Source organism: Malaclemys terrapin, chromosome 1 (assembly GCF_027887155.1).
Source record: "Malaclemys terrapin pileata isolate rMalTer1 chromosome 1, rMalTer1.hap1, whole genome shotgun sequence".
In the NCBI taxonomy this organism is placed as follows: Eukaryota; Metazoa; Chordata; order Testudines; family Emydidae; genus Malaclemys; species Malaclemys terrapin.
Window position 1 is genome coordinate 301,808,931 of NC_071505.1, and position 16,040 is coordinate 301,824,970.

The following is a 16,040-nucleotide window of genomic DNA, read 5'->3' on the forward strand; positions in this document are numbered from 1 at the left end:
CCCTTAGGTGCAAACCCTGTAACTAGTGATGGTTCATTCTGAAATTCAGGATTCTTTCTTTTCTTATCCTTCCCTCTCCACTGAGGAGAATGCTGCATCCTTCCCGTAGGAGTAGGCTGAGGGAGGACTTTGTCTGTCTTCCTAGGATGACTCATGAGAGGTGTTGACAGGCTCTGGAGAGAGACGCTCTTGGCTGTAAGGATGTGGCTATAATGGAGCTGTGTGGGAGGTAGTCCCGAAGGAACAAATAGGATGCAAATTGGCTGCTTTGCATCAGCAGTGTTCTTTGTTGGTATGCAGGAAGCCTAATTCCAGAAACAACCAGTCAGGTGAAATTTCTTTTTTTTATTTTTTTTTTATTTTTTCCAAAACACTTCAGGAATCTTAGATGCATCTTCCATTAACTTAAATTAAAATCTGGACTACTTTGAAAAATTCAACTCAGATTCCTTTGGCAATAAGACCTGTAGTATGGGAAATGCCCTTGGTTTTGCTAAAGAAAGGTGCACAGATCTTTAATGTCCCCATAATTTGCTACCTTCCCTTCTCCTTTCACCTCAGCCAAATGAAGGGCTGTAATGGCTTTCAGAGTTACTTTCTGCTGTCAAATCTAATGTTGTAAATAGCTTCTGAACATTGACTTACTATACATGGAGTTGGGTGCTAAAAGGTGAAGTTTTTTTCATTCCTCCTGATACAAATGAAATCAAGAAACTACATATTGCAAATACTACCTGATCATAGAGATGTAGCAAGACTAAGTTATCTATTCTGTACACAACTCTCAGGAATTGGCAAATGATTAATTTCGCTTGCTGTTCCATATAAACCCTGGGGATTCATAGAAGTATATTAATTGAACCCAAGAGAAGGGTGGACTAGCAGTTCCTAGCCTTAAGAACTGTTACTGTACATCTTAACTAAGAACAGCAATAGATTGGATTAAGCATGAAAACTTTAAAACAGGGGTATATATTCCTCAACCTTAGCTCTTGCGGTAATAGTCCAATTACCCAAAATAAATAAACCATATCCATAGCCATGATTGTGCTTATTTTATTTGTATTCCCATAGTGCCTATGAGCCCTAGTCATTCACCAGGACCCCATTGTGCTAGGCGCTGTACAACACAGAACAAAAAGACAGTCCCTGGCCCAAAGAGCTTATAATCGAAGTATAAAACAGATGGATGCAGACAGAGGAGTACAAGGAAACAATGATACAATATTGGTCAACATGGCAGGCAGAAGTATCAGGTCACCAGTGACCTAATTGCTGTGAAACTTTTTGGTAGGCTTTACCTCAAAGGAGGGTTTGGAAGGAGAGTAATGAGGTAGCTTTGTGCAGGGATCTCCCCCCAAGCACGGGGAACAGTGTGGAAGAAAGAAGGAAGGTGCTTGTTTGGTAAGTGGATGATAGAGGCTGGCATCATGGGCTACTTGGAAGCAGAAGCTCTCACTTCACAGCTCATCTCTGACTTGCTATTGAAGGCCTTGAGAGTGAAGACAAATCGCTGATGTTTGATGAGAGAAAGAAAGGGGATAAAATGGAGGGATTCAAAGAGGGGTGATCTGGTCAAAGCAACAGGCTAGGAAAGTGATCTTTGCAGTGGCATTCTAAGCATCTGTAGATAGTGCAGTGGGGGTCAGTGGCACTACACACATGAGTATAATTAAGCATATGTGTAAATGTTTGTGCAATCAGGGCTTTGAACATCCGCAACATTTAATGTTTGGTTGTCATCCTTTCTTTCTAGTCTATTCCACCTGGTGGAAGGCTACCATCATTCCTCCTCCTAATTATCCTGGGACTCGATCACCTTCCCCGCATATGAGGGCTAAGGGGATGGGCAAGAGGCAGCTGTCTCCTCCCTGTACCAGACTTTAGGAGATCCAGCCTCATTCCTCATCTTCTTTAGGAGATGCCTTCCCCTAATCCACCTTCAATTCTGTTTTATTCTGGAACCAGGCCCCCTGTTGATCAATACTTGCACTGGGCACCTGCTGCCAAGAGGCACTAGCAATTTGTTTGGCTGCCACTGCCACCTGTGCCTCAAAATCCCTGCTAGCTTCACATATGGGTAACAGTTCCATCCCCAATTGCAGCCTTAATCATATCCACTCCCCATTCCTCAGATGTGAACATGCAATTGCATGATAGGCAACCATCAACCTTTCCCACTCACATAACTTAGCCACCAGCTAATTTACCCTCTTCTGGCCTTGTCCAATCACAAGGGCTAGGAAGCTCCCCTTTAAGGACCAGGCTCTACCTCTACGGTAGTCATTTGCTGTTGGGCCTTACCAAATTACCACTGTCCTGGTCCCCCATAAAAGGGGAAAGAATGACTGCGACCTTATGGATATTAATGGGCATCCTGGCCACTGCTGCTGCTACCTGAACATGGTGAAGCACCTGAAATTCCAGCAAGCCCCCCCTGATTGTGAGCTTTGACTGACAAAGTTCAAGTTGAAAGATCGGATTGCTTCCATACACCTCTGTCTCCCCCTCCCTCCTCCTTCTACAAATCACTTCAGTCTTGTTCGGACTGAATCGCAGCTAGCCCAACCTTATCTAAGCCCCAACTTAAGGGGCTTCCTCTTCTTTAGCCTGAGGCTCTTATTTAAACTGTAGCTAAATGTCTACGGCTGTGTCTACACTTGCCTTATAGCAACTGTGAGTGAACCTTAAGGAAAATGCAACAAAGAGTCCCGTGGCACCTTATAGACTAACAGATGTATTGGAGCGTAAGCTTTTGTGGGTGAATACCCACTTTGCCAGATGCATGGCATTCACCCATGAAAGCTTATGCTCCAATACATCTGCTAGTCTTTAAGGTGCCACAGGACTCTTTGTTGCTTTTTACAGATCCAGACTAACATGGCTACCCCTCTGATACTTAAGGAAAATAACTCTCTTGTTCTGTGGCTACCAGTATAGAGTAGAAGAGAGATACTGAATCTCCTCATTGGATTATGGATCCTAGCCCTGATGAGCACTGACATAATTCCAGCACTCCATGTTAGTCGCAGAAAGGCTTTTGTTTCTTTTTATTTCTCTTTAATCTACCTTCTAAGGGAAAAAAGATATTTTTAGAATAGGAAACAAAATCAAGGTGAACACTCTTTGCATTGTAACTGGCTTGTCTTATCACAAAGGCAATTAAGGTTGGAGGATTAGTCTTCACTTTGAACTTTCTGACCACTGTCAATTAGGGTTCTAATTCAGGAAAGTTAAATGTGCTTAAGTGCTTCCCTGGATAAAAATGCTTTCCTGAATTGGGGCCCCAGTGTTTAAAAACTCGCATATATGCATCACTATAAAATCAGGGTGTAGTTTACTTAGGACAGGACAAATACAAAACACTTCTCAAATGTTGAATTCAGAGGCCTTTGGGAACATGTACATATGACTCCCACGGCTGCAAACTGACTTCCCTGAAGTTGTCCTATGGTAAATGATGATATATTTGTAATTCTCTATTGGAAACTTACCCTATTGCATCACAACTTTAAGACTACTTAAAAAAACGTGTATCTAGTCTTCATCCTCCTCTTTAAAACAAACAAAAAGCCATTAAAATTACAGTCCTGTTTAGGTAGAGCAAGTTATATAAATCTATATAAGCATTTAGAACCAGATGAAATCTAGGCTGTTCCCCTTTAGGAAAAACATACCTTAGTAGAAGGATGATATCACTGTTTGGTGCAATGCTGCAGTAAAACTGGTAGCTAAAATTGCCGGAGAAAGTCTGGCATACAAGCCAACAAAACAAGTGACTGCTTTCTCACTCTGGTGTGTGTTTTTTTTTTTTTTTTTTTATAAATAGATACTAATGCTATAACTAAGAGTCAATACTTATTCGCACCACGACATGCTCACTCATCTGTTGCTATTCAGAAGGGACCCAGTTATGCAGATCATGCAGAATGGGCTACTCAAAGCTTTTTTTTGAGGTGAGGGGGGAGGGAAAGGGGGCAAAATCCTGCATGCTCGGTACATTAATGGTCTATCTTTTGGGGTGATAGTAGCTGTAAAAATCCATAATATATTTAAGTAACCAGCTTGATATTTAGCTGTAAACCAAAATGCAGAATGGAGGTAGCCTGCCCATTGGAAATATGACAGCATTCTAAAATGACTCTTTTTCTAGACAGCATTCCTCTAATTCAGTGACTGCTCAGTCAGTTGCCGTGTTGCAACAACACCGTCTTAATGTAAACTTGTAACTGTCAGAAAAGCCTGCAAACTATTTTAATAAACCTAAGTAGACACACTATTTTGCTATTGATTGTGAATGCCCAGAAATAAGTGGTTTTGTTAATGTAAGAGGGCCTAAAAAACCTTGACACCAGTTCCTCTATATCAAAAGTAAACCCATTCTATACAGTGTATTGACTTATTGCATAAAATATGTCTGTATAAACACTCTTTAAAAGAAATTCTGATTATATTAATAGCTGTACTTTAAAATTCTTGAAATCTATGGATGAGGTGTTTTACACAAAGAGGGAGCACTTATATAGTGTTTGACCTTGCAACAATGGAACAGTTAGTGCTAAAAATATTGGTCAGGGACAGGGATAAAAGAGAATGTCTTGTTTGATCACTCTTAGATCATTACTACAGTTAATCGCTAAACCCTTTTGTTCTGAGGCTACCAGCTATGTATATTTGTAGCAACGGAAGTGCTTAATTCTGTCTCCCATAAAAGTAGCAGAAATGGGGTTATTTTGGTCAGTCATTTCTTAACACCTAGGCTTTGCAATGACATTTGAAATGTTATTGCAAACTTGAATCTACATCATGAATAAAATGTGATTAAATGTTTCCCTTCCCCTGCCATCCTGGCATTTTATTGTCCAATTTAAAGGGACAATCCAGCCTTCTTACAATTTTTTTTTTTTAATTTTGATATCTGTAATTTCCTCCTTGCTGGCCTTTCTGACACTCTCATTGTATCATCATAATGGCCTTTAAAATTATCTTCTTCATTTGTTCTGCTGATGTTGTTGCCTCCTCCTTTTGAGTCCCTCCATTGGCTTCACCTTGCTTGCCTCATCAAGGGCTTAACTTTTCATTGTTACCTTTTGGGCAACACACAGATCCATCCTGGCATAGGTCTCGGGTCTTATTGCTTATCTGATCTTCTTGTCCCCAGCCCCTCTACTTCTCCAGTGATGATAGTCTTGACCCTTGCATATCTTCTCATATCAATGCCTTTTTACATGCTGAGCCATGTGAATGGAATGACATCCTGCTTGGTCCAGAGATCCATTATCTTTTCCTCCTTATTTGACTACTTTCTAAAAGCTTATTTCTCCTTTGTTGTCCACCAACTTTTGGTTCGTAATAATTAGGACCCTACCAAATTCACGGCCATGAAAAATGTATCACGAACCATGAAATCTGGTCTTTTGTGTGATTTTATTTATTTATTTTTTACCCTATACTATACAGATTTCACAGGGGAGACCAGCATTTCTCAAATTGGGGGTCCTGACCCAAAAGAGAGCTGCAAAGAGGTTGCAAGTCTATTTTAGGGGGGTCATGGTATTGCCACCCTTACTTCTGCATTGCTTTCAGAGCTGAGCGGCCTGAGAGTGGCGGCTTGTTGGCCAGGCACCCAGCTCTGAAGGCAGCACCGTGCCAGCAGCAGCGCAGAAGTAAGAGTGGCAATGCCATACCATGCCATCCTTACTTCTGTGCTGCTGGTGGCAGCAGCTTTACCTTCAGAGCTGGGCTTCTGGCCAGCAGCTGCCGCTCAGCGCAGAAGTAATGGTAGCAGTACCGCACCCCCCTTCTCTCCCCCAACAATAATCTTGCACCCCCAACTCATTTTTGGGTCAAGACTCCTACATTTCCAACACCGTGAAATTTCAGATTTAAATAGCTGAAATCATAAATTTATGACTCTTAAAATCCTATGACCGTGAATTTGACCAAAATGGACTGTGAATTTGGTAGGGCCCTAATAATAACACACAAACAGAAACCTGCAGTTGCTGTCCTAGATTTTTCCAGTGATTCGTACTATCTCCTGTTATGGGGGCATGGAGTGGTTTTTTCCCCCCCTTGTACAGCACAAAGCATCTTGGGCTTAGGTATGAACACATGGGTTTTATTATGTTAACATGCATTAAACTACTGAAACTGGAAGAATGAAAACATCTAAATTCTGTTTGTGTGAATTCTCTTGGTTTTACCTCTTGCACTCAGTTCAGTTTCAGCACTGAGTACACTAGCCAATATCATTTCTGGCTCATGCACTGATACATTGTGCTTCAGGGGAAATGTTTAATTCTAAACAGAAAATATTGTAATGGTATTTTTAATGGAAATGTTTCTAGTGACCTTAATCAGTTTAACACTGTGGTTAAGCTTTGTAACTTTTGGGCCAGAAGTGTTTTAACATTGTGAGATCTGTCATTTTAATTCACTCTTTCCATATTAGTTTAAATTAAGGTTTCAACTTTGTTTAAAAAAAATGAGCCTTTGACTATTCACTATGAAATTAACATAACTTTAAATTCAAGTGTTGAGAACCTTATTTTATGGAAAATATCATTATTTCTAAATTATTTTTCCTAGTACTATTGTGTACTGTTACTTCAAAAATATGTGAGACCTATGTTTTGTGTACAGCACTGTGAGCCTCTGAAAATCCTGTTGAATACATGAAATCAGAGGGCCACTCCAAAGAATCTATTGTGGGGGCTGGAAAACTCTGCTTGTTGCATATCTATATTAAACAGCAGCAATGGAGTATTCAAAGTATATTAAAAAAACTGTCTGGAGAACTTGCAAATAAGAAAACTGCTGCTTTAATCCAGTGTGTAAATGTAGTTTCTTGATATTATGCTATGAGTAGGTGGCAAGGTGCATCTTTTCAAGACTATATTATGGTCTGCAATGTCTTAGCAGAGAGGATGGAGAGGAGAGAGAAAAGACATGATTGATACAGGGCAGATAAAGAATTGGATGATGTTGTGTAAGAAGTCTTTTTACATTAGTCTGACTTATTGGTCTGACACTTTTTTTTTTTTTTTTTTTTCCCCTTCTCCTCTTCTCTTTTCCCTCCCCCCCCCCCTTTCAGGGGAAAGCTATGTGTGTGGTTCAATAGAACCTTTCAAAAAACTGGAGTACACGAAGAATGTAAACCCAAATTGGTCAGTGAATGTTAAGACAACATCCACTTCCCGTGCGGTGCCGTCTCTTGCCACTGTCAAAGGAAGTCCTTCAGATACAAGAGAGAATAAGGATTTCATTAGGCCTAAACTGGTCACCATCATCAGGAGTGGTGTGAAACCACGTAAAGCAGTCCGGATTCTGCTTAATAAGAAGACAGCACATTCATTTGAACAGGTTCTTACTGATATAACTGATGCCATCAAGTTGGATTCGGGAGTGGTTAAACGCCTGTACACACTGGATGGAAAACAGGTAAGAGATTTCATCCTAATAATCTCCAGAAAACCCTCTTCTCTCCCCCCCCCCCCCAAAAAAAAAAAAAAAAATTAATGCAGAGGGCAGTGAGTCTTGTCATCACTTTTAGTAACTGATATGGTAATTAGTTAATTTTGTTGCAATGGGTACTCCATGTCTGGTGTTCACTGCTGGTCTCCTGAATAAGGTTAGTGTACATTTTTTAAAGTTTGAGGTTTGGGTATACTGATTAATACAAAAAGCATAATTTTAGTAAAAGCTCTTTTCAGGAACAGTTTGCCACTTTGCCTCAAGGAATGGTCTGGTTATTTATGCGTGTTTGTAGCTCTTAATCTGCCACAAATCAAATTTGCTATGCTGGCTTTGAAAATGTATATGTCAGAAAACCAGAATGAAGGACATGATACTAAAGTATGCTGAACTCATTTCTTTAACCTGTCTTTTTTGTTGCTTTTCTGTAACAGCATTATGAATCATTGTTCTTAGTGCCTGTAATTTCAACCGAGGACACATCGCATTGTATTGAACAGTAATATATTTGCATATAAAATGTACCTTTTTTTTTTACTTTTGAAGCATAATTTCACAGTCTAAACTACCCTATTGTAAAGAAGAGGTTACAAGCTCAAAAAAGGTGGGTGGGAATTTTCCCTCAGACAGAGAGCGACATATGGGGCCTGTTGATCCATGGTGCCCAAACTTGTCAACGAATCTCTTCCAGGTGGTCCAAAGAGCTGCTCCTTCATCATTCCGAAACCGTATATATTCAAGCAATTGCTAAATGTAGCCCGATCAAAACGCTGTTCAAGTTCTAGATGCTTTTTTTGACCAGGAAAATATAAATGACCACTCTCTTCTGTGTAATGTGCCCTATTGGTTTGTTTGTTTGTTTTTTCTTTTGATGTAAATTTAATCTTAAACTCGCAGGAGGACAGAGGCAAACTACAGTGTGACCTGAATCAATTAGAGCAACGATGGCTGCAGGTAAACAAGGGGAGATATGGTATTTTACAAATGTTAACTCTTACCCTGAGGAAATAGCACAGATACAAAATGTAGAGATAAAATGAAGCAGAAAAAAACATTGCATTTAAAGTCTCCCTCTCTCTTGCAATAATTAGTGTCCAAATATTTTTCATGTAAGCATGCCTGTAGCTGACAGGATTGTGGGAGATGAGACTGCCTGAGAAGATTTCTATCTTGAGAAGCTCATAGACTCATAGACTCATAGACATTAAGGTCAGAAGGGACCATTATGATCATCTGGTCTGACCCCCTGCATGCTGCAGGCCGCAAGACCCTTCCCTGGACTCTACCGTTGAAGTCCCCAATCCTGTGTTTTAGTGACTTCAATCGGCTGAGACCCTCCTGCTAGTGATCCCTGCCCCATGCTGCGGAGGAAGGCGAAAAACCTCCAGAGGCTCAGCCAATCTACCCTGGAGGAAAATTCCTTCCCGACCCCAAATATGGCGATCAGTAATACCCCGAGCATATAGGCAAGAGTCTCTAGCCTGACCCTTGTTGGCCATTATGCTGTTCACGGCCATGAAAAATGTATCACGAACCATGAAATCTGGTCTTTTGTGTGATTTTATTTATTTATTTTTTACCCTATACTATACAGATTTCACAGGGGAGACCAGCATTTCTCAAATTGGGGGTCCTGACCCAAAAGGGAGCTGCAAAGAGGTTGCAAGTCTATTTTTATGCTGTTCATGTACCACAATATAAGTAGATGTTGAGGAACAGCACAACTTCATTGCAATCTCCAAAAGTCCAATGTACAGTAGAAACACTTCATGTAGAATGATTAGCACCTTTTTTTCTTAAGTTGGTAACTCTGTGAGACAGTACAGAGTGGAAAAGTTGGATGGTGGAAGTGAGAAGCTGTAAGAAAGAGGGTGACTTCAGGGAATGGTAATGGGAAACCATATTTTACCTCAAATAAGGGCCAAGTCAGTAGTGGCTAAAAGCCATTCCCATCTGCAGGTTAATAACCTACATGTGACACTTGTGTTGATGATCGAAGTCCAGCTCCTAGTTTTTAAGGGTGCGCATCTGAAATATCCATCTTGCAACTGATTTGCTGGTAGTCTTGGCAGAGAAGACCAAGACTGACTGTACGTGGCATTCAACCTGCCCTGTGGTCCCTCAGAGTTGAAGCACATGTGTGAGGAATGTAGCATAACTGCTGTCCATGGTGTACTTGTTTTGTGACATGAGGCAGCATAGTTTAAGAATGTCTACTCATAAACTGGTATGGTGACACAGCTGCTGTAGTGCTTCAGTGTAGACACTGTTCTCCCTTTGCTGTAGTTAATTCACCTTTTTGAGAAGTGGAAGCTAGACTGATGGATGAATTCTTCTTGTCAAGGTCACAAGGCAAGTGTCTTAACCTCTTGATACCGCCTGTTGTACCCTTTTGTAAAATATTATACTTGCCCATCTCACAGGGATGTTGTGAGGGTCAATTAATGTTTGTACAGCACTCTGAGTGCTTTATAAAACATTATATAAATGCTGAGTTTTGTAGCACATGGAGAAATGCAGTCTGCAGGGGTATCAATCCAGTGTGTCTTGTCTTGGTAATGAGTTCACTTAAAGTTTTTCAGCTTATTTTTTAAACTTGCTTCAAGGAAAGTGCTTTGACTCCTCATATCCACTCTCTTCTACAGTCCACACCCTTCAGAAACACAAACAACAAACCAAACAGAACCCTAGTCAAACTCTTTCCTCTTGTTTCTTAGAATACTTTGTGCCTTCTTCTGCAATCAGAGGTTTGAAATAGGACTGGCCTAGCTGCCAGACATAAGAAGACTTGGATGTTTCTAACTGTGGTGATATCACAGGTTGGCTGGATTCCTTGTCAAGCTGTGACATCTGAGATGAATTCAAATCATTGGTGTTCCTGAGAGATTCTACGTCCAGTTCTTAGCCAGTAAACCTTGTGGCTACTGGAGCCTCCTTGAAACTGGTGCCCTGACAAACATGCCCTTCTCTATCTATTTTGTTCTGTTGAAGTAGTAGATGTCTACTCCCTAACCCTTGTAGAAAGCGCGGGGGGGGGGAGAGGGGGGGGAGAAATTATGCCCCACTGTCTGTAACAGACTGTCTGCAGAGTGGATAAAGCAACTTGACTAATAAAAAGGGAAATCAGGAACAACTTGTTGGCCACCTCTGTGTAAGGGGAAGTTATTGTGTCAGTCTTTCTCCTTTCCCCCCCTCTTCCCCCCCCCCCCATCTGCTCCATTACTCTGCCAAAATCCTGTTCTCCCATATGGCATTAGGAGCATGATAATGGATTTCTTTATTGCTAAACTCACATTGTGAATAATTACTGGGAGGAAATCCATGGTAAATCCAAAATGTTTCCAGTAGTGCATACAGCTGAAGACTTCTTTTAGTGGTTCTTGTTGGGAAGGATCTAGAAAACTCTATACTATCCCTTCAATATGCAGCTAAGTCTAACAAATCTGTGATTAGATCTTCCATCACTAATGTAAAAAACAGCAAAATTGTAAAACTTCTTGAGCCAAAAAAGTAATTTTGTATAAGGATAAGGGAGTAAGGCTCTTTTAGGATTATTCTTCTGAAATTTAGCAACAAAGAAATTCTTTATGCACAGTATTTCCTTGACTTTTCTAAAAACCCATCAGATTATGAAAGGACCACATATGAATTGCCCATCCACAAAGGTCTCTAACAAGAGTCCAACATACTCTTAGTGTTGGATGCAGGCACCTCCCCTCCCCCCCCCCACTTTCTTAGTGTCACTACAGGCCTGCCACCAGACATGAACAAAGAAGGTACATTTCTCCACCTTGTTTTGTTCACCCCCAGCTGAATGTCCCCATCTTACTTAATATGTTACAGAATAGTTATTGTCTAATTGTCTCCAGAGATGCAGTATTTAAGTGGTAGCCTTTGAAAATTTTAGAGATGCTGGATTTTGAGGAGTTTATTCTTGGGTTGAGAAGGGTAGCAAAGCTGGAAGTCTGGAGGCCATTTATGCCCAAGAACCTAGTTGTATAACTTTTGTAACATAGGGAACTCTCTTCCTACATCTGTTTTTCCTTTTCTCCCCTTGGTTTTGAAAACCCTAATTCTTGGCACATAACACATTTTCAGTTCTGTTCAGGCCACTCATTGTTCCTCCTTTGCAGCACTCCTTCTGTGGTAGATATTCCTGTTTACAAAGATGGAGAAGCTGAGGCACAGAGAAGTGAAGTGACTTGACTTGCCTAAGTAGGATCAATGGGAGTGCTGAGATTGGAAGCAAGTGTTTCCAGTTATCAGGCCTATTAAGGCATTTACCATAGTATTAAGTGTGGTATACCTAGTGCTTTGTTCACTGAACCAGGTTACTACTTCTGATTGAATAGTCTGAATAATAGGATTGTGGGAGTTTGGTTTTCCCCATCTCTCCCAAAAGCTGTTGTATCAAGAAGTATTGGGCAGCTACATAAAGTGAAATATAACTGCAATAGTGTAGAAAAGCACAAGTGTGGGGCACAAGGCTAAACTGTATCCACATCAGACATGCTGTTTTGGCACTGCACCATTGGTCCATACTATGGTGCAATCCCCATCAGTTCGGCTATCAATGGTTCTCTGGTGTAAAACACACCCTTTGAATGGCTCGCTGGGATTGATCATATTACCACAGTGATGCTGATTTTTACCTGACATGTGAGAATACTACTTCTCTTTCATGAGTGGAACTGTCTCATCCTATAATGATGATGATTGGGCGTTGAGGGTGGGGGAGACTTGTGTTCAGATCCCTAGATCTAGATTAGGGTGACCAGATGTCCCAATTTTATAGGGACAGTCCCGATTTTTGGGCCTTTTTCTTATATAGGTTCCTATTACCTCCCATCCCAGTCCCAATTGTTCACACTTGCTGTCTGGTCACCCTACCCTAGATACTTTTGAAAATCTTCTTTCCCTCCCTCCCCCCCCCCCAAATTAATCTTTTTAATACTATTGAAGTTAGCTTGTTTAGGTGATCTTAAATTTTATTTCCCAGTTGCCAACTACACTATATACTATGCGAGTAAAAATCTTTATAATGTGGCTGTTATAAAAATCTAGATCATGAAGACATTCCCTCTTTCATGGTGGTTCAGGGCCTTTTCAGTTTTGTTACACTAAAACAAGTGTGCAGAACATTAATCAGTCTAGTACAGTATCTTGACTCCAGCAGTAGCTAATACCGGACACTTAATGAAAGCGAAGGTCCCATAAATGCACCTACCTGTGCAGTGCTTAGCATCCTTTCTTACTTCCCTAGGTGTTCAGCTTACATTCTGAAACGTGTTAAGGGCTATCCAAGTTAAGATAATCTCTCAATAATACAGCCACATGTTGACTATACACTGCCTAAAATAAAAATTTGCTCATCTTTTGACCCAAGTTTACAGTTCTTTTTATAAGAATGTGGTCCTTCTTTTACCCATCAGTTTTCATTACCCCTTCATAATTTTTGATACTGCAGTCAAGTGCATCTAACTTTTTTCCTTTCCAAGAAAAATAACTCTAGTTTTTCAGTTTATCAATCCCATTTTTCTTTGTTCATTGTCACTCTAGCTTTAAAATAAGGAAAAAATGAATGCAGGTCACAATACATCAACACCGAACAGTTCCATCATTAGAAAACTTGTAACTTACATGTTATGTCCAACTTAACTGTGTCTGAGCATCCAATTTGGGGAGGTCTTGTTTTTTTTAACTCCTGGTGCATTGAAGAGTTGTGTTCAATACCATTATATCTTCCCCAATCTGCTTTTGGAGGAATGTACAAGTTCATAGATTCCAAAGCCAGAAGGGACCATTGTGATCATCTAGTCTGCTCTGTGTAACTCAGGCCAGAGAACTTATCTTGTAGAAAAAAATCCACTCTTGATTTAAAATTCCTCAGTGATGGTTGAGGGCCTATCAGCATAAACTTTTTGTTTTTGGAATGTGTGCCCTGTGTATCCATCCTTTGACTGGGGTGGTTTAAGGCTACAAGGTCCCTGCTTTACGCTGTGATATCCCCAGCAAGCCAGTCTACCTAACAGTGCCTGTGGTTTGTTTTCTCTTTGAGGACTTTGAACAGTACATTGCCAACAGTTACTTGCTTAGAAAGAGTTGTGTGGTATGTTAATTGTTAAGGTAAAGGCATTACACAGAAAACATGTTAAAAACCATAAACTGATTTAAATACACACTAAGCATACTAGGAATCGCTCATCAATCTCATGGAGCCCTAGTAAGTAGGGCACAGTTTTTCCAACCCTTCCACAAGGGTGGGAGTCCCTCTTGCACAGAAGGTTCCTGTCCAATAGCTGGATCAGAAAGAAGGTCCTAACTCAGTTTACACATAGCCTTTTTAATATCAAAAGCCCTTTCTTTGTTTTCTGGTTTCTGAAAAAAACAGTTTTTGAACTAGTATATGCAAGCCTCTTTCAGGTGTTATATCTCTCTGGAGTGTTTTTAACGTAAGTGATTTACCTTAATCATCTCCCTCCCTTTCCAAACAGAGAGAAACTCAGGTTTTGGTTCCTGAAGGAATTGTGATAACTCTCCCTCCTGGAGTTGCTTACAGTCCCTGGCCCACAGTAATACATAAACTTAATATAATATTGACCCCAAAGGTATTGTTTGGGATTGAAATATGTTACAAGCTTGTCAAACTGTAGCCTGATCTTTCAGAGCAGAGAGGGGAACAAATCAATAATGGAAATTGTAAATTATGCCATTTAATGGAAGGCCAATTTAGGTCTCTGATTTGGTACCACTAGTGAATTCTGGCTGATGATATGAAATTGCTGGGTCATGAAAGGCCTCTGTGTATCCACCATTGCAGACAAATCTTTGAGCATGTGTGTCTCAGACTAGAGACAATAGTGGGTTGTTAAAACTCAACCATCTATTCATGTTGAAGCACTTTGAGATACTGTGTTTCCTGGGAAACCAGTCTGGATAAGATGGAAGATACTTCCTCCTCTTCTTGTCTTGAGGGAGTGGAGGAAATGGAGAAAGTGGAAATTTTCCCAAGCAGGACATAAACAGAGGTGACCAAGCAGGAGGTTATAAAAAGACTCACCGGGGAAAGACGTGGACAGCCACACAGAAAATTTGGGTGGGGTAGAGGGGATGGACTGGCCAAGATCAGAGGAGGAGACCTGGGGAAAAAGGGCTCTCTGTTTCAGAAACCAAGCCATGCACTAAAATGTAAGGACCCTGGATGGCCCCCGACAACTTTGACCCTAGGCTAAAGAATGCTTTGGAAAGATTAGGAAATGGAGGCAGAGAAATGCATATAGGGTTTATTTATTTTTATATAGGGGTGTGTGTGTGTGTGTTTTAGAATCCTGTGCAAAGTCTATATATGTTATGTGATGCATCTTATCACGTGTCCCTGAGGGAGTGTAAACTGCAGCCGAAGTGCCTGCATAGCTGAAGTTCTTGGGGTGGGTGTCTTCAAGCTATAGGGGAAGTTTCAGTACTGGATCTAGGGGCTGGGCAGGGGACCAAATAGTCATAGCTCTCATGAAGGGGTGACAGAAGTTCTGCACCTCAAGAGCATGCCCATAGGCCATAAGATAGGGATGGTGCTAGGGCCCTTTTCAGACTCTGGAGGCGTAAACTCAGAGGAACCAGTGACTGGATCCCCTCTTGGCAATCTGGTGAGTGGCCAAGAGGGGGTGGTCAGCTGGACCTATGACAAGGGCCTTTCCAATAGAATATATGGCATGGCTTGCACTCGAAAGATTATAAACCTTAAATGGAATGCAGTTCTCTGTAGCAGATTTTGCTGAATATTGTAAATCACTTTAATTCATGGAATAATCTTAGAAAATGGGGATGGATGCATAATTCCAGAAATATGGCACGTGTAGCCAATGAAAATCTGAATTGTGCACATAGAAGCAAGAATTATCAGAGGGCTGTCATTGGCAAGATTTTAAAAATCTCTCAAATTATTTGTATTCAATTTCATATTGTCCACAGTAAATTTTGGCCAGGTTCATCAAAGAAGGGATAAAGATCTGGTGGATTTTGTTTGTTTTTTATTTCTGATGTAGACCTGCATTGCTTGTCTGTCAAAATACTGTTTTAGTTACCTTGCTTTGTGTACTGCTTTCCACAGAAAGGAGGTTTTTTCACTTCCTAGGATGTGCTTAAATGTATACCAAAGAAGACACCGATTAGATAACACTATGTAAAGTTTTAAAAAGTATTCATCCACGATCCTCAGTGACTGCTCTTCTGTGCTCTGAAATGTCAGTTCACCTCCTGGCTTTTTTGGATGTATGAAAGACAGTTGATCAAATATGACATGTTCATTGATTTATTTTCATAATTGTTTTCCCACTCCACTTAAGATGTGTGATTTAAAATGAGTCCTTGCCTTAAAGATATTGGCAAAATGTACCAGTGTGTCTTATGTATGATCTCTCGAGTGCTGTAATGCTAACATCTCTGCTACACTGCAGACAATTACAGCTCTTCTGGTGGACCAGAGCCAAAAAGGATGTTGCTCAGGTTTTATATAGAGTCTAATCTTGTCATTCTCAATTAAGAAACCAAATGTAGACTGAGATGGC

General features: G+C 40.6%; 1 protein-coding gene across 4 annotated transcripts in view; it reads left to right on the forward strand.

Annotated features, from left to right (window-relative positions):
* The window catches only part of DCLK1 (doublecortin like kinase 1), a 385,805-nt gene that overhangs the window by 7,458 nt on the left and 362,307 nt on the right, over nt 1–16,040 (forward strand). For all 4 annotated transcript variants that reach the window (XM_054015297.1, XM_054015299.1, XM_054015298.1 and 1 more), the window contains exon 3: nt 7,097–7,443. In XM_054015297.1, the coding sequence (XP_053871272.1) occupies nt 7,097–7,443 (347 nt within the window). The remainder of the gene's footprint in view (nt 1–7,096; nt 7,444–16,040) is intronic.